Source organism: Myxocyprinus asiaticus, chromosome 32 (genome assembly GCF_019703515.2).
Source record: "Myxocyprinus asiaticus isolate MX2 ecotype Aquarium Trade chromosome 32, UBuf_Myxa_2, whole genome shotgun sequence".
Lineage (NCBI taxonomy): Eukaryota > Metazoa > Chordata > Actinopteri > Cypriniformes > Catostomidae > Myxocyprinus > Myxocyprinus asiaticus.
The window spans coordinates 3899142-3921379 of record NC_059375.1 but is presented as its reverse complement, the minus strand read 5'-3'; the positions used below and the strand labels follow the sequence as shown (position 1 = coordinate 3921379).

The 22238-nt window shown below is 39.2% G+C and overlaps 1 protein-coding gene across 2 annotated transcripts; it reads left to right on the top strand.

Moving 5' to 3' along the window:
* Positions 1–2: 2 nt before the first annotated feature.
* Positions 3–18124, top strand: LOC127423024 (elongin-B-like). 2 transcript variants are annotated; one of them, XM_051667002.1, is made up of 4 exons: positions 3–75; positions 2355–2489; positions 2666–2774; positions 17373–18124. In XM_051667002.1, the coding sequence occupies exons 1-4, from the start codon at positions 46–48 to the stop codon at positions 17483–17485; spliced, it is 387 nt and encodes a 128-aa protein (XP_051522962.1). In that variant the 5' UTR covers positions 3–45; the 3' UTR covers positions 17486–18124. The 2 variants fall into 2 exon arrangements, with proteins under 2 accessions (XP_051522962.1, XP_051522961.1); XM_051667001.1 differs by having other exon boundaries at positions 2642–2774.
* The last annotated feature ends 4114 nt before the right edge of the window (positions 18125–22238 follow it).

Here is a 22238-nt window from a genome sequence, read left to right as displayed (position 1 = left end):
GACGTCGCGCGACTCGCGGTGTATTGTGGGACAGTGGAGCGGTGAATGGTGATTGACCTCACAACCGCTGAAATGGTGAGAAAAGTCATTCCTTACGTTAAATACGCCGTATATGCGCTGTTTATATGTGAGTAACGGCCCTGTTTCATTTTAAACATGTTTGTCGTGTGATACTAAAATAAGTGTGTAGTTTACGTTAATGTCATGAGTTGCGTCAGACTCCGTGTCGCGTCGATCTATCTCCATGAACTGTGTGTGACGAGTGTCTGATCGGGTTCATGTCGTCGCATGTAAACAAGGCCGCGGAGGAACATCACAAGAGCCAGTCAATATTAACAACATATCACACTCCACTCGACAACACTCATCTAAATGTAGTGTTTGACGTTCTCTGCAATCACCATGGTATATTAATATGGTAATCATTCAGTGCCATGGTAAATATATACCAAGGTAGCAGGCTTGACACAACTATCGAAGATATTAGTTATCAAATAATTTTATTGTCACTACACTTTATAGTGTAACTTCCTAATCCAACAACATTTCGATCTTGTAGCAGTATACAAGACAATATATACCCACTATGCACAGTAGACTATACATACAGTATATTACAGAGCAGATGTACAAGTACTTGAACAGTTGAGTCATTGACAAATAAGGTTGTCTAAGGTGATAAAAATCTTTTACTAATCTTGTCATAAACATGTGTCAAGTTCTTAGAAATGTAATCTTGGTGTCTATTATTATTATTATTAATCTTGGTGTCTGTTATCTTGGTTCTATCATTTTCTACAAATTTTTTTATTTAGGCTTATGCCTTAAAAATGTTGTGGTGTAACTGACCACAAGGTATTTAGCAGCATTCCTTGCACTTTGAATACTTGAGAGTATACTTAATAGTAAACTTAATCATTAATGAAAAAAAAAATCAAGCACATTTTTTTATTATTATTTAAAAATATCATGAAAATTTACTCAAGAATATCAAGAAGTTTTCTCAGGGTTACACCAAAGGACCTTAACAAAATGTGCCTTTTTAATACAAATTTCAAGATATTGATATTTAATGATATGATCAACTTTAGGGTCTAAAAGTTTCCTCTCTGTTTTATTTATTTATTTATTGACAGATGACAATAAAACGGCTACCTTCCATGTTGGTTACAGCACTTGACTTAGTGGGCAAAAGTTTTTCAAATATTAATATATATATATATATATATATATATATATATATATATATATATATATTTTTTTTTTTTTTTCCACTGCTTAATTATTTATTTTTAAGAAATGTTAATAAAGAATATTATGCACTACTCATGCCAACATTTCTTTTCAAGAATTTCAGCTTTTAATTAGACTTTATTTTTTCACCCTTTCCGGACGGTTCACCAGATGACATTTTTTAATTATGCCCCAGAAAAATATCAAAGGCTGTGTCTCGTTTGGAAGCCTGTGTCCTCCGGAGGTCACATTTGTTGGCCGCATACGTCATCGAGGCTGTCTCGTTTAATTATTTTTTATTTATTTATTTTTTGTCTGTCTTTTTCTCATTTTATATCTATTGTCAGTGCCTTTTATGTATATGCACTTACATTTATACAATTGTTAACCTTTTTTGCATTCCCAATAAAAAAAAAAATAAATTAAACGAGACAGCCTCTGACCTCCGGAGGACGCATCCTTCCAAACGAGACACAGCCAATATGATTTTAAGCTCAGTAATTGAAAACATGTTCATCATAGAAGAAGTAGATTCAAGTAGTTGTTTTGTATTGCATTTATAATGTATTTTTGAATAATTTTAATAGATTTGGACAAAATCTTTTGGAATTATCATAAATATGAGTTGCACATGAACGACCCCTCAAGGAAACCCTGAGATCATTTTGAAACCCGAGTTGGGAGGAGACATAAGCTTTCAACATGGCAGAAGAGACTACGATTTCTGTAGAGAATGACAGGTTTTAATTCATTTTTCTAAATACAGCTAATTGTTAGCGTTTGCCATTTCGGACATATTCATTTATGTATATGCGCAACATCTGATGCATATTGTAAAGAAAATAGCTTATATTTGCCCAAAAAACATTATCGTCAGCAAACGGGCTGAGTAATATGTATCACAGTATCAAAATAAGAGTTCTTCAAGAAATACGCAGGAATGAACTGGGTGTACTTCATGTTTCCTGTTCTTTCCAACAACAAAGCACTTGTAATTACCACTTCAGAAGTAGGATATTTCTTGTAGCACATGAAGGCAGCATTAATGCTTCCCCGCTCTTTTTAAATCGTCCGTAAGCCCCTGCTTTACACAACTAAATAAAACCCACACTGTTTTCTAGGATGTATTCTTAATGATCAGGCGTCAAAAGACCACAATCTTCACAGACGCCAAAGAATCCACAACCGTTTATGAGTTGAAACGCATCGTGGAGGGCATAATGAAGAGATCGCCTGAGGAACAGAGACTATACAAGGTATGAGCTCACTGATATGATTCAGAACTTTAGCCTCTAGTTTTTACCCCGTTCATATGTTCCTTTTATTTAGTTTTTAGTCGTCTGTTTGTACTATGTGTTGTACTGCAAGTGTACTGCGGGATGTGTGAGTAAAGTGAATGTTGTTTCAGGTATTGAGTCATGATGTGTTTCAGGATGACCAGGCGCTAGACGACAGTAAGACACTAGGAGACTGTGGCTTCACGAATCAGACAGCCAGACCACAGGCCCCTGGGACTGTAGGACTGGCCTTCAAGATCAATGGTACGTGTCATGAACTACAAAACTGCCAGACAGACTTCTAATGGATCCTGATCCCCAGTTAGGTAGCTTTCTGATGACTAAAGGGCATTTAACTCGGTACATGATTGTCAGCAAGCTTGGCTTGCAATCTTGTGAACAGGCATTTTCCGTACATAAGGGAGGTTTTTGCCAAGTTGCCTCACTGTGCAGTGTAGGGTTGCAACGGTATGAGATTTTCACGGTACGATAACCGTCTCAGAAAATATCATGGTTTTATGGTATCACGGTATATGGTATTACACAATTATTATTATCAGTTACAATGACCCTTAAAGGTGTGAAAACAGAAGGTTTTTTTTTTTTGGTTGAACAAACGCTTTATTATAATTGAAACTTTTACCATTTTTTAAAAAATTGAAGTATGTGGAAAAAAAAAAGTCTCCCTTTTGAAAATAAATAAAATAAATAGAATAAGAAAGCTAATAGAATTATAATAATAAACCAAATTATAAACATGATAAAAAATTGCATGTAACTAACATGTTATATAACTAAAGCTTGTTAGTTTACATGTTAGCATAGCATGTTAAATTAACTACTAAATGAAAAATAACATCAGCTGTGTGAACTTTTAAAGTAATGTCCTATGATTATTAATAATTAACATATACTGTAGGTGCACGACAGCACAGCCAGACTGCTGCTGTCTGTTCCTTTAACTCAGTGGTTCTCAACTGGTTTTGCTTCAGGACCCAGATTTACATTGGACATCAAGTGGTGACCCACCATAGTAAAAACGTAACCTGTATTTAATGTATCCTGGGTCGCATTTCCTTTTATGTTGCATAGTTTTGTTCATGGTTTTCAAGTATAAGGGCATGCATCAAGTGACATTATTTTTGTTGTTGATGTCAACAACAAAAGCTACAGGAAGTTTTCTCTCCCCCCTTTTAAAAAATGAAGAGCATGTTTACTTATATGAGCCCATTATTATCCCATTTGTTTCCTAATTTCAAACATAATTCAAACAGAACATACATATTACACAGGAGGAAAGGCTCCTCATTACCATGGTTAGGTCAGTGTAGCTAGTCTTGAATAATAGTAATAATAATAACTAGGGCTAACTGTCTTAATCTAACGAATAATTTGCAGATTGCTCTAAAGATTTTTTATAATTATTGCTTGATTAATATAACAATTAATTAACCCAAAATAAATATAAAAAACTTGTCTCATTAATATTTCAATATTTTATTAAATCATCTTCTCTTAAACACAAACAAATGTACAAGAAACAAAGTGTGCACTGTAGGGCATTATTCTGCAACAAAAATAGCCCTGTCTTAACTGGTAATCTCCATTTTACAGTCCAACATAAAATATCTCCAAAATAAAAGAACTTGTTCAATTCAAGTAAAAGGAAAGTGCAATCTACATTTAGCAATCCAACAACAAAATAAATGAAACAAATGTAAAATTCAAGTCACAATCAGGAGGAAAGAGGATTTTGGTTTTCCGAAAAGAGGACACCTTTTTTTTTTCCGCCAGGGGGGATAATAGGGTTCAAAACAGTGTTACTATGAATGCAAACTTCAATACAGTGAAAAAGACACTCTATTAGCATAACATAAATATATATAAATAAATAAAAATTTCCAACATTCTTTTGAATGTCTGTGTACTGAAATAAAATATTTGATGCCATGAGTGTACCTTCATTTACTATTACTATTATTTTGAATGGCCATGGAAAATGAAACAATGTGATAACAATTTTACTTGGTCTCAAAAAGTAGTCCGTTAATTTACCTGATGAACTTTCACCTTTTGTTGACCCTTTATGCTTTGCAGAGCTAATGAGTGCTTCTAAAACACTTGCACCTTTATTAGCAACTGACACATAAGTGCCAGCTTTACATGTCATACATTCTGCTTCCCACGGATCTCGACCTGGACGAAAGCATGGGAATTTTGCGCAAATCTTCTGTAAATTTGCACTTTCGTTTGGGCATTGTTTCCGCTCAGCTGGCATTTGCTGCTATTGTCAAGCAACTGTTTGATGGTGAACACAACAGCGCTTCGCGCGTTCACGGATTGACAGGCAGGAATTTGGCCAATATTTGCTGCAAGCCTCTTATAATTGACCAATTGGTGTGCGAGAAGGCGGGACTCACAAAGAGGGGTTAAAGCAATGCAAATATGCGTGCACACACAATGAAGTATTAGACCAGATGCACATCATAATGCAACTAAAGCCGAATCCCGGACATTTTCGCAAATTTAGAAATCCCAAAAAAAATCCCGAAAAAGAGGACATGTCCGGGAAAAAGAGGACATATGGTAGCAGCGGTGCAGAAATTACTTTTAACATGGGGGCTATGAGGAAACATTTAGAAAATCAATTTTATGTGACTACTGCTAACAGAAACACGTGTTGTAATACTAATATGTCATGCTTGGGTTGGGACAAAAAGTAAACAGGACTTACGGTGCTGCTTGCTGCCGTCTTGATAAAGTGCTCCGGGATGCTTTCGCTTCAAGTGTTGGTTCATGGCAGTTGTACTGCTGTGTTAAGCCATTTCCAATTTGCATAGCTTACACAGCACCACATTGTTGGGTCTCTGGCTAAAATACTCCCACGCTTTAGATGACCGTGGGCGAGTTTTATTAGCTGCAGCTTGTTCTTTGGGGGAATCCATGCTTAAACCGGGCGCTGCCATTTTAATTACTCCGTTGCCAATGCATGTTATGCAAATCGACGTATTTCTGTAATCGATTACGTCGATGAATCGTCCCAGCCCTAATAATAACAAATTATAGTATTTATGAAAAAATAAATACTAGCTGAAACACATCTTGAAACTTTAACTACAACTGCCACTGTTGATATAAAATGAGGTCTAATAGATTCTACCTTTAGATTATTTAATATGAAACTATAACATTTTGTCAAAATATAACAGTTACTTTTACTCATGTAAAATCATGAAACAATTTTGTAAAGGTGATGATGTATAATAAAAAAAAAAAATTAGCGCATAGCACAGTGTTGCTCTTTTCCTCCTCAGGGCTGTTTGGCATGTCAGGGCTGCCTGCTGTTTGAGAGGTTCGACTTGACTTCCTCCGTAATGCTTTAAACTAGAAAAGTCTCACTAGAATTGAAATTGGTCACATCAGTTTTGAGATCTGCGCTCCGCAATATCGAGGGAAGCCCGGTTGTTGCACGCACGCGCCAGAGAGAAGAGTAGATCATGATGGCTGGTTCCGTTACACTCATGCGAAAGTGCAGAGGAGAAGCCTTTAGCTGATTGCGAGATTATCATTAAATCTGCCTCGGCAGTCCTAAATAGGCTATCACTTGGGCGGCCACCGAAATATCTTCAATGGGAGGACCATGGCATTGTCCTTTCCCTGCTGTCCGTGACCCAGTCCGAATAGACCTACGACCCACCAGTTGAGAAACACTGCTTTAACTCACACACACACTCACTTATGTCAGACCCCTCGCCTCGCTTCTCTCTGACATTGTGCGTGGTGCAAGTTGACGAGTCTGACAGGCAGTCAAGGAGGAAAGGAGATGCGCACGCGCAGGTGAAATTCTCCGTCCGGTTGCATTTTGTTTCTCAATACCGTAGTTAAGCAAATGTACATGGTATGAAAACCGTCAATTTTCATACCATGGTATACCGTGAAACCGGTATAATTTTGCAACCCTAGTGCAGTGTATTGGGAATAGGGTGCGATTTCGGTCTGTTCTGAATAGGGTTGTGCTGATACAGTAAGATACTGATATATTGCATTACTTTTTCTCACAATATTGCATTAATACTGTAAATCATTGTATCAGTATTTCAGTAAATTAAAATTAAATCAGTACATTTTATTTATCTATTTGTGTATTCGTATCATGTCTAACATTTCAATAATGAAGTAGCAGGTCATCTAAATGGGTGATTCTCACAAAACTTGACTGTACGTACACAGTCTTACTGGTGTGTGTGTGAATTGGTGACTCCAACTGGCTGAGTAATGAACTAAAAAGCAGCATATCACCCAGCAGCTCTAGCCTGGTTACCCACTGAAGCTAAGCAGGGTTAAGCCTGGTCAGTACCTGGATGGTAGTCCTCCTGGGGAAAACTACGGTTGCTGCTGGAAGAGGTGTTAGTGAGGCCTACAGGGTCTGTGTGGGTCCTAATGCCCCAGTATAGTGATGGGGACACTATACTGTAAAAAAGCACCATCTTTCGAATAAGACCGAGGTCCTGAATCTCTGTGGTCATTAAAAATCCCAGGGCACTTCTCATAAAAGTGTAGGGTTGGAACCCCGGTGTTCTGAACAAATCTGCCCATTGGCCTCTATCCATCATGACTTTCTAATAATCCCCTATATATGAATTGGCTACATCACTGTGCTCTCCTCTTCACCAATAGCTGGTGTGTGGTGGATGTTCTGGCCAAGTATAGGTCTCTGCAGAACAATAATGTGTGTTTTCCAATCTATGGGTTTTTTCAAACTGGGTTGGGCATTTCTAAACTATCCAATGAATTTAGGGAATCTCAATGTAGCAATTAATGGGCATTTCTAAACTAAGCAATAAAGGTAGGGAATTCCAATGGTTTGAAAATGCCCACTGATTGGGAAAAGCCCTTTTTTTTCAGAGACATATAATGCATTCAGAAAGTGTTCAGACCCCTTCATTTTTTCACATTTTGTTTTGTTCCAACCTTATGCTAAAATGCTTTAAATTATTTATTTTTTCACATCAATCTACACTCCATACCCCATAATGACAAAGCAAAAACCAGATTTTTGGGAACTTTGCAAATTTATTAAAAAGAAAAAACTGGGGGCCTGTGTAGCTCAGTGAGTATTGACGCTGACTACCACCCCTGGAGTCGCTTGTTTCGAATCCAGTGTGTGCTGAGTGACTCCAGCCAGGTCTCCTAAGCAACCAAATTGGCCCGTTTGCTAGGGAGGGTAGAGTCACATGGGGTAACCACCTCGTGGTCATGATTAGTGGTTCTCGCTCTCAGTGGGACGTGTGGTAATTTGTGCGTGGATTGCGGAGAATAGCATGAGCTTCCACATGCTGTGAGTCTCCACGATTGACTATCTCAGAAGCGGAGGCAACTGAAACTTGTCCTCCGCCACCCGGATTGAGGGGAGTAACCGTGCCACCACGAGGACCTAGTAAGTAGTGGGAATTGGGCATGCCAAATTAGGGAGAAAAGGGGAGAAAATTTTAAAAAGAAAAAACTTAAATATCACATTGACATAAGTATCCAGACCCTTAACTCAATACTTAGTTGACGCACCTTTGGCAACTATTACAGCCAAAAGGGTATGATATTTTTAGGTATGATGCGACAAGCTTTGCACACCTGGATTTTAGGAATTTTCTGCCATTCTTCTCTGCAGATCCTTTCAAGCTCTCTCAGGTTGGATGGGGACTGTTGGTGGACAGCTATTTTCAGGTGTCTCCAGAGATATTCGATTGGGTTCAAGTCTGGGCTCTGGCTGGGCCACTCAAGGACATTAACAGAGTTGTCCCTAAGCCACTCTTGTGTTGTCTTGGCTGTGTGCTTGGGGTCATTGTCCTGTTGGAAGGTGAACCTTTGGCCCAGTCTGAGGTCCTGAGCGCTCTGGACCAGGATTTCATTAAGGATATCTCTGTATCAGCTTTGCTTCAACCCTGACCAGTCCCCCAGTCCCTTCCGCTGAAAAAAACCCCCACAGCATGGTGCTACCACCACCATGCTTCACCATTGGGATGGTATTGTGCAGGTGATGAATGGTGCCTGGTTCCCTCCAGACATGACACTTGGAATTGAGGCCAAACAGTTCAATCTTCATTTCATCAGACCAGATAATCTTGTTTCTCACAGTCTGAGAGTCCTTCCAAGCAGGCTTTCATGTGTCTTGCACTGAGGAGAGGCTTCCGTCTGGCCACTCTGCCATAAAGCCCAGATCAGTGGAGTGTTGCAGTGATGGTTGTCCATTTGCAAGTTTCTCTCATCTCCACACATGATCTCTGGAGCTCAACCAAAGTGACCATCGGGTAACCTCTCTTACCAAGGCCCTTCTCCCCCGATTGCTCAGTTTGGCTGTGTGGCCAGCTCTAGGAAGAGTGCTGGTTGTTCCAAACTTCTTGCATTTAAGAATTATGGAGGCCACTGTGCTCTTGGCTACCTTCAATGCAGCCGAAATTTTTTTGTAGCCTTCCCCAGATCTGTGACTCGACACAATCATGTCTCTGAGCTCTGCAGGCAGTTCCTTTGACGTCATGGCTTGGTTTTTGCTCTGATATGCATTTTCAGCTGTGAGACCTTATATAGACAGGTGTGTGCCTTTCCAAATTATGTCCAATCAATTGAATTTGCCACAGGTGGACACCAATCAAAGTGTAGAAACATCTCAGAGGTGATCCTGAGAAATAGGATAAACCTGAGCTAAATTTCAGTTGTCACAGCAAAGGGTCTGAATACTTATGTCATTGTGATATTGTAACATTGTAAAAGTTTTTTCTTTTTAATAAATTAGCAAAGTTATCAAAAATTTGTCATTATGGGGTATGGAGTGTAGACTGATGTGAAAAAATAAATAATTGAAAGCATTTTAGCATAAGGCTGCAACATAACAAAATGTGAAAAAAATGAAGGGGTCTGAATACTTTCTGAATGCACTGTAAGTCTTGTTCTGGCACGCTACGGCTAGGGTGGGAAAATGCATTGATGCATTGCGGTGCATCTAACTATCTAAGAAATTTGTATTCATCGATTACGAAATGTAAGAATAGATTATCATTATATATTAATACCCAATGTGTCTGTCTCATATTACACAAACTTCTCACAACAGACACGGAGCAGAGTACGCGAGATTAAAGGGAAAGAAAGAACACTTTGAAATAAAGTACGTTTATGCAGCCGAGTTCACCCCGCTAACCTACATAAGATAAAATGGATGGATGGATGGATACTGCCGAGTTTGGCTTTCTGTGCCATTATTCAAAACTGTTTGCATCCATTCGATCAACGTAAGTTAATTTTTGTTGCCTTCTTCCCCGATTATGATATATATTTTGTTAATATTGCTTTTGTATCTCCATAAAATGTGTCATTTCTCCATAAAAAAATAGAACTTGGCTTAAATAAATGTGACTGACTGGGCAGACATTGGCTGTGAATGAAAACACTTCATAATTAATTCTCTTTATAGTGAATGTCACAGAATAGTGGCAATTTCAGACTGTTCTGAAGGGAACTAACCAGTTGATTACAGTCACCTGTGATTGGTCAATGACACGCGGCAGCCGTGAAAAGTTTTTTTTTAAAAATCTTTCACAGTGTGTGCCGCAAATAGTCCTGCATGAAAATGCGATTGAATTCTTGTGAATGATCTTGACAAGTGGAGGCATCTCCGTGTAGCTGCCTGACGGCTTTTTCCCTATCCCAAAATGAATAGGGAACACATGGTTACCACATCCCGTGTTACTGCCTTTACATGCTACTAATAGACAGTTTTTCATTCTGCTGAGCCTGCTTGGTTAAATCCTGGATCATATCTGCCTGCACATGACATTTCATCTGTAATTACTAGTTTCAGATTTCACAATGCATCGTAATTGCTAGGTAGAGAATCATAATCTAACTGAATCGTTGTCAGAGCGAATTGTCCCACCCCTACTGCCGTCGCATCACCAGGTGGATGCTGCACACTGGTGTTGGTTTAGGAGATTTGCCCTATACTATACAGATCAGTTCGAGTGTCTAGAAAAGTGCTATATAAAATGTAATGAATTATTATTATTAAAAGACTGATTAAAAACTCTGCTTTTCATATAACAACCCACGTTTAGAATTAAAAAAGTATGTTGTCAAGCATTTGAGTCAGAAGTAACTTTCCCATGGCATCATACAGAGGGAATGTATTTTTAATGACAGCTCGTGATATTTTCGATTCCCAAAAGCCATCCGCTTGGAATTGTTTTCTATTACAGAAATCGCATTCTGGGGTAAAAGACAGCATTCAAATAAATATGATCTGTGAAGCGCTTGACTATAACTGACGTGGAATGGCCTGTAAAACTGTTGCATTCTGTAGTTGAACGGACCATTGCAAAGACTGGCGGTCGGCTGTCTGGATATGTCTCATCAGAAACACGTTACTGTACAGCCGTACACAGGTGCAGCACTGCTCAGCATGGGCATAAAATGTGCTGCCTGCCCCATTTGCTGGTAATCCCAACGCGTCACACATTGACAAACTTGCCAACCCTGTAGCCTACGAAAAAACATTATGAAAAATATCATATAAAACAAAAGATAAGCTTACATGTTGCGGGTTTTATTTTTTAAAAAAAAGGTGTGATTCGCTTGTCAGATAGTGTTTTATACTGCAGAGATAACTTTTAAGGATCTAAAAAGACATCCTAAAAACGATTTTAAAAATTACCTTTGAAGCTCACTTATAATTTCCCAATGTAATGAGAATAAGACAAATTAAATAGGCTAATAATAAGATATCTTCTAGATATAAGATACTGTATATTCTCTGTAAAGAAGTCTTAATATATAATCATGTTTCTTAGGTAAATTGATGTTGTTTAAAACATGTTTAGATATTTTTCCACTTAAACAAGACAAAGATTAAGAAATAATTTTAAGCAGCAGCATCTGTTCACATGCAACATGAAATCTTCAATCTGTGTATTATCTCCTATAGTTTCTCGTACAGTTAATTGCAGCAGTATCATGTGTCTGGATGGCGATATGCTTATGTTTATTTCTGTGTAGATGAGATTATGCGTGGTGAAAAAGTTCATATATGGTTATTTCGGGGAGACGGGGTATGAAGCACGTGCATGTACGCGCAAGCTTCTGCTAACTGGGGTTTTTAAAGGGAAATCTGCACAGATTCTTGCATAAAAATATGACACTTTTAACCCTAAAAATCAAAATCTGACTTTTGTGTGTATGCACACTTTTTTTATTAAAACCATGCAAAGTTGTATACATAAGGCCCCAGGTCCTATTTTTCCCCAAATTCATATAAAAGAAATAAGAGAATTAAGTCTATTTTTAGGGCCTTTAAATTATTTTAACTTGAAAAAATTATATGAAAGTAGTAACTAATTAGTACTCCCATGGTCCTTTTTTTTTTGTTGTTTTTTTTACTGTAATACAGAGTTACAATAATGAGAATTGGAGGGTAAATTTGCTTAAGTGTCCTGAAAATAATTTCACAATGCAAAAAAACAAATGTAGTGGTCCTAAATGTGGGTTTCATTTTTTTGATGCAAAATATAATTGTATATTTTTTGAATGAATTTTGGGGTTGAATATGACCACGACTTTACCGGTTTTGTAAGAATCACCCAAATAAGTGCAAACTCTGAGACTGGCTTTTCTCAGTGCGGTCAAAGTCGCTTCTGTGGTGTGAGAGAGATTCCCTGTTTCCACCTGGTATTAAGATGCATTTTTGGTAATCTGATCACATGTGGTCTGCGCTATATACAGGTGGAATGGGGTCCAAAACATTTTGTGATCGAATCACTGAATCCACATACAAAGGTAGTCAAAAACACGTGACCACATCACATATGAGGTGTGAAATACAATTCATTAACACAGTAACATAGTGATTGAAGCACGCCATCGTGAAATCAAAGATCCTCCCCTCGAAATCCAAACACAAATGGTCACAGGAGACTTATTTGAGACGCATGGTAATACCAGGTGGAAACAGGCAGGGTCGGCCTGTGGGTTTGTGGGGCCCTAGATGAAATCATGAAAATGGGCCCCCTGGTGTGAAAATTGTCATAACTTTAAAACATCCATAGAATCAATGCAAAAATTATGAGCTGTTTAAAAAATGTTTTAACCCCTTTTCTCCCAATTTGGAATGCCCAATTCCCACTACTTAGTAGGTCCTCATTGTGGCGTGGTTACTCGCCTCAATCCGGGTGGCGAAGGACAAGTCTCAGTTGCCTCCGCTTCTGAGACAGTCAGTCCACACATCTTATCACGTGTCTCGTTGTGCATGACACCGTGGAGACTCCCAGCATGTGGAGGCTCATGCTACTCTCCACAATCCACGCACAACTTACTACGTGCCCCATTGAGAGCGAGAACCACTAATCACGACCACGAGGAAGTTACCCCATGTGACTCTACCCTCCATAGCAACCAGGCCAGTTTGGTTGCTTAGGAGACCTGGCTGGAGTCACTCAGCACACCCTGGATTCTAACTCGCGACTCCAGGGATGGTAGTCAGCGTCAGTACTCGCTGATCTACCCAGGCCCTCTGAAGAGCAGTTTTTTTTTTCTAATAGAAAGCACTAAAAAAGAAGCACTATACTGTATAGCTCAGTAGATTAAAAATAACGTGTCCAGTAGCTTTTTTTCCCGACATGATGTTAGGTTAAAATGTACATGCACGAATAAGGGAATATGCGTATTTTAGGTGCTGTGACAAGTCACTATTTTATTGTCTTATTTTGATCACCTTTCAACTTTTTTCTAGAAGTACAAATAAACCAATGTCTCAGTTAATATGAGGTCATGGAAACTGCAAGTATGATAATTACTGGGTAACATTTTACAACAAGGTTTGAATTAGGTATCATTAACAATGTATAATACAATTTTCCAGCGCTTATTTATCTTGGGTAATGTCAGTTTACAAAAATACAGTTGTTTATTTTTTGTTCATGTTAGTTCATATTGTATTAACTAATGTTAACTTATACAATTTTTAATGTTAACAATGAACTAGTATATGTAGAAATTACTAATAACATTAACTAAGATTATTAAGTATTGTTCATTGTTAGTTCATATTAACTAATGTAGTTAACTAATGTTAACAAATAGAACCACAGGTGTTACCCATTTAAGTAACACAAAATAAGAAAATGCTGTTTAAAATAGTTTTTGATAGTTAGGGGGGGAGGGGGGGTTATGTATAAATAAAATTAAATATTTTAAATAGGGCCTATGAACACAACACCTTGAAATATATACAGTTGTGCTCAAAAGTTTGCATACCCTTGGAGAATTGGTATTATATGTACCATTTTTAAAGAAAACATGATTGAGCAGGTAAAACACATTTCTTTTATTTCTTATGGGATTCATATTCAACTGTAGGTTATAAAAGAATGGCACAATCATAAAACAAAACATGGCAACAAAGAAAAAAATGAAATTACCCTTGTTCAAAAGTCTGCATACCCTTAGTTCTTAATACTGTGCATTGCCCCCTTTAGCATCAATGACAGCGTGCAGTCTTTTGTAATAGTTGTCTATGAGGCCCCAAATTCTTGCAGGTGGTATAGCTGCCCATTCGTCTTGGCAAAATGCCTCCAGGTCATGCAAAGTCTTTGGTTGTCTTGCATGAACCGCACGTTTGAGATCTCCCCAGAGTGGCTCGATGATATTAAGGTCAGGAGACTGTGATGGCCACTCCAGAACCTTCACCTTTTTCTGCTGTAACCACTTGGCCTTGTGCTTAGGGTCATTGTCATGCTGGAAAGTTCAAGAGTGTCCCATGTGCAGCTTTCTTGCAGAAGAATGCAAATTGTCTGCCAGTTTTTTCACAAGATTCCCCGTGCCTTTAGAGCTCACACACCCCCAAAACATCAGTGAACCACCACCATGCTTTACAGTGGGGATGGTATTCTTTTCACTATAGGCCTTGTTGACCCCTCCAAACATAGCGCTTATGGTTGTGACCATAAAGCTCTATTTTGGTCTCATCACTCCAAATTACAGTGTGCCAGAAGCTGTGAGGCGTGTCAAGGTGTTGTCGGGCATATTGTAACCGGGCTTTTTTTATGGCGTTGGCGCAGTAAAGGCTTCTTTCTGGCAACTCCACCATGCAGCTCATTTCTGTTCAAGAATCGTCATATTGTGCTCCTTGAAACAACCACACTGTCTTTTTCCAGAGCAGCCTGTTTTTCGCCTGAGGTTACCTGTGAGTTTTTCTTTGTATCCCGAACAATTCTTCTGGCAGTTGTGGCTGAAATCTTTCTTGGTCTACCTGACCTTGGCTTGGTATCAAGAGATCCCCGAATTTTCCACTTCTTAATAAGTGATTGAACAGTACTGACTGGCATTTTCAAGGCTTTGGATATCTTTTTATATCCTTTTCCAGCTTTATAAAGTTCCATTACCTTGTTACGCAGGTCTTTTGACAGTTCTTTTCTGATCCCCACGGCTCAGTATCTAGCCTACTCAGTGCATCCACGTGAGAGCTAACAAACTCATTGACTATTTATACACAGACACTAATTACAATTTAAAAAGCCACAGGTGTGGGAAATTAACCTTTAATTGCCATTTAAACCTGTGTGTGTCACCTTGTGTGTCTATAACAAGGCCAAACATTCAAGGGTATGTAAACTTTTGATCTGGGCCATTTGGGTGATTTCTGTTATCATTATGATTTAAAAAGGAGCCAAACAACTATGTGATAATAAATGGCTTCATATGATCACTATCCTTAAATAAAAGACAGTTTTTTTGCATGATCAGTCATATTTTCAAAATTAATGCCAAAATGTCACAATTTCTGCCAGGGTATGCAAACTTTTGAGCACAACTGTATTTGTAAACATATGTAAAGAATAAACACTTACAGTGCATCTGGAAAGTATTCACAGCGCTTCACTTTTTCCACATTTTGTTATGTTACAGCCTTATTCCAAAATGGATTAAATTCATTATTTTCCTCAGAATTCTACAAACAATACCCCATAATGACAACGTGAAAGAAGTTTGTTTGAAATCTTTGCAAATTTATTAAAAATAAAAAACTAAAAAAATCACATGTACATAAGTATTCACAGCCTTTGCCATGACACTCAAAATTGAGCTCAGGTGCATCCTGTTTCCACTGATCATCCTTGATATGTTTCTACAGCTTGATTGGAGTCCACCTGTGGTAAATTCAGTTGATTGGACATGATTTGGAAAGGCACACACCTGTCTATATAAGGTCCCACAGTTAACAGTGCATGTCAGAGCACAAACCAAGCCATGAAGTCCAAGTAATTGTCTGTAGACCTCCGAGACAGGATTGTATCGAGGCACAGATCTGGGAAAACTTCTGCAGCATTGAAGGTCCCAATGAGTACAGTGGCCTCCATCATCCGTAAATGGAAGAAGTTTCGAACCACCAGGGCTCTTCCTAGAGCTGGCTGCCTGGCCAAACTGAGCGATCGGGGGAGAAGGGCCTTAGTCAGGGAGGTGACCAAGAACCCGATGGTCACTCTGACAGAGCTCCAGCGTTTCTCTGTGGAGAGAGGAGAAACTTCCAGAAGAACAACCATCTCTGCAGCACTCCACCAATCAGGCCTGTATGGTAGAGTGGCCAGACGGAAGCCACTCCTCAGTAAAAGGCACATGACAGCCCGCCTGGAGTTTGCCAAAAGGCACCTGAAGGACTCTCAGACCATGAGAAACTAAGATTAAACTCTTTGGCCTGAATGGCAAGCGTCATGTCTGGAGGAAACCAGGCACCGCTCATCACCTGGCCAATATCATCCCTACAGTGAAGCATGGTGGTGGCAGCATCATGCTGTGGGGATGTTTTTCAGTGGCAGGAACTGGGAGACTAGTCAGGATCGAGGGAAAGATGAATGCAGCAATGTACAGAGACATCCTTGATGAAAACCTGCTCTGGACCTCAGACTGGGGCGAAGGTTCATCTTCCAACAGGACAACGACCCTAAGCACACAGCCAAGATAACAAAGGAGTGGCTCCGGGACAACTCTGTGAATGTCCTTGAGTGGCCCAGCCAGAGTCCAGACTTGAACCCGATTGAACATCTCTGGAGAGATCTGAAAATGGCTGTGCACTGACGCTCCCCATCCAACCTGATGGAGCTTGAGAGGTCCTGCAAAGAAGAATGGGAGAAACTGCCCAAAAATAGGTGTGCCAAGCTTGTAGCATCATACTCAAAAAGACTTGAGGCTGTAATTGGTGCCAAAGGTGCTTCAACAAAGTACTGAGCAAAGGCTGTGAATACTTACATACATGTGATTTTATTTCGTTTTTTTTATTTTTATTTTTTTTATAAATTTACAAAGATTTCAAACAAACTTCTTTCACGTTGTCATTATGGGGTATTGTTTGTAGAATTTTGAGGAAAATAATGAATTTAATCCATTTTGGAATAAGGCTGTAACATAACAAATTGTGGAAAAAGTGAAGCGCTGTGAATACTTTCCAGATGCACTGTACCTCTTAGAGAGCAGAGATCTTTGCAGATAGGATGATTTGGTTATTTTCCTTGATTAACTGCTCGTATGTTCACTCTATGTGAGTTTTTTGCATGTTTATATCGACAGTGTCTAAATTCCTTCCCCCGCAGATTATTCTTGTGAAAACATGAAATGCCCTAATGATTTGACAAGCACTGTTTCTGCAATCCTTTACACAAAATAAGCCTCAAAGACTTAAATAGCCACAAAGCAATATTTTTCATAACTTATTTCCTGTTTCTCTGTCAGGCGTGCGCATTATTCAGAAAGGTGTGCGATTTGTGTCTAATAATACTGTGAAAAGAAGCTGTTTATTATTATTATTCTTTCCCCTCCATGCCTCCACAGATGATGCATTTGAGCCCCTGCAGGTGGAGCCATTCTCCAGCCCTCCTGAACTTCCCGATGTCATGAAGCCTCAGGACTCTGGCAGCACAGCCAATGAGCAGTCAGTACAGTGAGCGTGACTGCATAATGACTAGAGTAGCATGAGTGTACTGATACAACACGTCAGGACGGAGCGAGTATGATTACGGGGATATAAGAAACCAAAAAGGTCACACCAGTCGCCACCCACCGCTGTACTAAAGCCAATTACTAAATGTCCAGAGAAGCACCAAGAAATAAGATTACTGTTGTTGTTGATATGTCTGTTTACTTTATTATCTGGACTGACACTCAATTCCGTCTCAAGTGACTGACCTCATTTTGAATGTCATATGTGTCAAACTCGTTTTCTTTGCCTGAATGATATTTGAAGCATTAGAGAGATGCTGTTCCTTTAAGAGGCTGTTTACATCATTTGTTAAAAAAGATCAAAATAATTTAGATTTAGCAGCACAAATGGCACATGGGGGAGCAAGTGTGATGTAAAGGTTTGTAATTGCAGATGTGCATGTATCAGTTTTAACATCTTACACTTGGACGCATGCAGGAAATGTTATCTTTTGATGAAGAAAGCTTTTTGGTTTAGTATGACCTCTGTTCACCTCTGCAGCTGATTTCTAGTGTAATGTATGTTTTTTTTTATTATGATATAAACCTTTAGATAACAAGCTACCCCTTAGTCAAAGAGATTATTAAATCACATTTTTGCATAATCTGCGTTTACGTTCCTTTTTTTCTCCTCTTGATTTCTGATGGTGTTTCTGCTAGCAACCTGTCAATCGCATTTGCTCTCAAACCAAAGGCTTTCCTAGTAGAGTAACAACAGTTCATTGTAACCAGTAATATACACCACTGTATGTGCTTTATATTACTATAACTATTCAGAATGGAAATGCTATACTGAGAACAACAAAATAGGTTGTCAAGGGGTTGGACACTAAACAGTTCGTAAACTTTGGTATCTCTGTTTGGCTCCCTCATTAGGTGAGTAAAATCATGTTTTATGCAGTGACTTACTTCTCAATTTAAAATACTAACCAGTTGTGAACAAAATTTTGTTGCTAGTTCTTATTTAGCATTGATTACAGTGTAGCATTGCCTCTCCAAACAGTAATGTGGCAGTACCATCTCCCAAAAAATATGCTATTGCCACAGTACATGTTCAAAAAAACTATGGTATAACCTTGGTACATGCAATAAACAAAATAAATAAATGTCCAAAACCATGGTACTATTTTATATTGTTTTTTTTAATTTTTTTTTTATTATATAGCTCATAAGAAACCAATAAACAAAGCCAACTATTATAAGTTAAATTACACTGACAGTACTTTACCATGGTAAATTACCATGGTACTTCATTATATAACCATTACACACTGATCAGTCACAACATTAAAACCACTGACAGGTGAAGTGAATAACATTTATTATCTCGTTACAATGGCATCTGTCAAGGGTGGGATATATTAGGCAGCAAGTGAACAGTCAGTTCTTGAATTTCATGTGTTGGAAGCAGGAAAAATGGGCAAGCGTAAGGATCTGAGCGACTTTGACAAGGGCCAAATTGTGATGGCTAGACAACTGGGTCAGAGCATCTTCAAAACAGCAGGTCTTGTGGGGTGTTCCCGGTATGCAGTGGTTAGTACCTACCAAAAGTGGTCCAAGAAAGGACAACCAGTGAACTGGCAATAGAGTCATGGGCGCCCAAGGCTCATTGATGTGAGTGGTGAGCGAAGGCTAGTCCATCTGGTCCGATCCCATAGAAGAGCTACTGTAGCACAAATTACTGAAAAACGTAATGCTGGCCGTGATAGAAAGGTGTCAGAGCACACAGTGCATCACAGCTTGCTGCATATGGGGCTGCGTAGCTGCAGAACGGTCAGAGTGCCCATGCTGACCCCTGTCCACTGCCGAAAGCGCCAACAATGGGCACGTGAGCATCAGAACTGGACCATGGAGTGATGGAAGAAGGTGGCCTGGTCTGATGAATCACGTTTTCTTTTAGATCATGTGGACGGCCGGGTGTGTGTGTGCGTTGTTTACCTAGGGATGTGATTGCATCAGGATGCTCTATGGAAAGAAGGTAGTGCACAGAGCGACGAGCTCTGTGCACTTTGCAAAATTTTTTATTATTTTCATGTTATAATCTGGTGAAATTTGATACACCCAGTTACACATTTGCTCTTTGAGGCAAAACATGGCAAAGAAGTCAAAATCCTCAGGCTCTGGAGACATTAAAAGACACTTACGTGGATGAAAGCCCCGACAGGCCTACAGACCGGGCACTCGATTTGGATGGCGCGGCGGGAGAGGTGATCCAGCGTCAGTTGTCCAACATGTCGGTGATGTTGACGAAGGTTCTTGCTGACTTGAAGGATCTCGCTGTAATATGTCGATCGATTACGGCGATAGAAATAAAGTTCTCTGAGTTAGTTACAAGAGTGACTGATTGTTGAGAGATGAATCGATTGTCTGGAATCTTCGGAGTGGGAATTAACCGCTAATCCACACACGACCAGAGTTGATTTGGAACATCTCCTTGAAAAGCTTGAAGATCTTGAGAATAGAAGCCGCAGGAATAACGTTTGAATTATTGGAATTCCTGAGCATTAGGAGGGCAGAGATATGGTGAAATTCCTAGACAAGCTTTTCCCGAGTCTGATCGATATAACAGGCCACAAGCTGGAAATCGAGCGAGCTCACAGAGTCCCAGCTCACAGATTTGCTGAGGGAGACAGACCCCGATCGATTCTGGACAGATTTCTGAGATCATCCGATAAAGATCTTGTGTTGCGCCAGGCGAGGAGCAAAGGGAAGCTTTCTTGGAAGAACCATAATATTTTCTTGTTCCCGGACTTTGCGAGTTCGACGAGAGAAACACGATCAGTTCAAGGAATGTAAGAAACTCTTACATCAGCGAAAGATCACTTTTGCTCTGATGTTTCCGGCCAAACCGAGAACAGAAACGAAGGACGGTCGCAAAGTATTTACATGTCCCAATCAGGCAATGTCTTTTATTGAATCAGTGGGTGAGTAAACCATTGGGTGCTTCTCATGTGAGTGGGTCGACTTGCTGCACTTTGGCTTTTGAGGAAGCTGGGCGTCATTTTGGTTTCTTTTTTCTTTTTGCGTTGGCTCCGCCAAGCGGCTGGAGTTTGTTTTGTGAATAACACTTTTCCTTAAAGAAACATTTGCTCTGACGGAAGATTACTTTTGCATTGAAGTTCCCGTCCAATTTGAGAGTGGACACTACAGATGACCGCAAAATATCTACATGGTCACACAAAGGATGTCTTTTATAAAGTTGACAGATTGTGTAAGTCATGGTATATACTTTTATGTGGCCTCCGAGTGAGTTGACTCGACCATCTGGGGAACCGGGATGCCTTTTTTGTTTCTTTTTGTATTGGTTCCACCTAGCGGCTGGAGCTTGTTCGATTGAATAACACTCCTTTGGAACAGCTGTGGATTAATCTGTTCGTTCTTCATGCTTATTCCTCCTGCTGGCTGGACATTGGAATGATTACGTCATCCGGTGGACTCATAACAGCTGGCTCACTGAACATTGTCTGTCCGAGGAATCTGAACGGATTTATATCAGCTGGAATTTGTTTTGTGGAAGATCACACCTTTGAGACAGTTCTTTGAATGAATCTACACATTCTTTGTGTTCATTCTTCCTATTGGCTGGGGTTTATTTTACAAAGTATTTTCTGTTATGTAATTTTGCCTCACAAATTTGTGAGGCAAAAATTGAGCAATCCGATGGCAAAGTTGTCGTGGGGGCTCGTGGGCGTTCATGGACCTTTTGAGTTTAGAGGGATTGTCGCCGGTTGGCGCTTTCACGCGCGGGGTTAATGCACATGTTTTTGTTTGTTTTGTTTGGGGGGAAGTTCGGGGTTTGATTGTTCCACTAATGGGGAATGTGGTCTGTATAATTTTGTTTTTGACAGACAATTTATTTTTTCTACTATATCAAAATGTCAAATGTTAATATGAGTGTACTACCTCTCTCCACATGGAATGTAAATGGGTTGGAGCACCCCATAAAAAGAAGGAAGGTTATTACTTTTCTTAAACGTAAGAAATATGATATAGTGTTTCTTCAAGAAACACATCCCTCCCCGCAGGAAGCTGAAAAAATTGGGAAGATATGGGGTGGACATGTTTTTTTAGTGGTGGCTCAAGAGCAAGAGAGTCATTATATTGATTAATAAACATCTACAATTCAAATGTCTCAAACAGACTAAAGATAAATTACGGAGAGTCATTATTGTTTTAGCTGAAATTCAGGGGCAAAGGTTGATTTTGGCTAATATTTACACACCTAACGCTGATGATCAGGGCTTTTTTTTATAGATCTTGAAGGGATGCTGCAAACTGCTGGCACCCCTCATGATATAATATTGGTAGGAGACTTTAATCTTTTGATGGACTCAGTCCTTGATCACAGTGAAGCAAAAGTGTGTAAACCCCCTAGAGCAACATTGACGCTTCACAGGATGTGTAAAAATCTTGGTCTTACGGATATTTGGAGACTTTTGAACCCATCTGGTAGGGACTATAAATTTTTTTCATCAGTCCATAAGATTTATTCTAGAATAGATTTTTTTAGGTTTTTTTATATCCAAATCCCTCATTTCATCTGTTGTTGATTGCTCAATTGGAAATATCTTAGTCTCGGATCACGCCCTGGTGAGTTTAGCGGTGTTGCCATATACAGAGAAAAATCATATAGTTGGCACCTTAATGTGTCCCTTTTGCAAAATCCTGATTTCCAACAAATGTTAAAGACTGAAATCAATGTTTATATGGAGACGAACT

Bases quoted from the DNA above. Each gene is read 5' to 3' on its own strand.
- LOC127423024 (XM_051667001.1), top strand. From the start codon at position 46: ATGGTGATTGACCTCACAACCGCTGAAATG. The intron at 76-2,354 runs GTGAGAAAAGTC...ACTGTTTTCTAG, and splicing joins ACCTCACAACCGCTGAAATG to GATGTATTCTTAATGATCAG. The intron at 2,775-17,372 runs GTACGTGTCATG...ATGCCTCCACAG, and splicing joins ACTGGCCTTCAAGATCAATG to ATGATGCATTTGAGCCCCTG.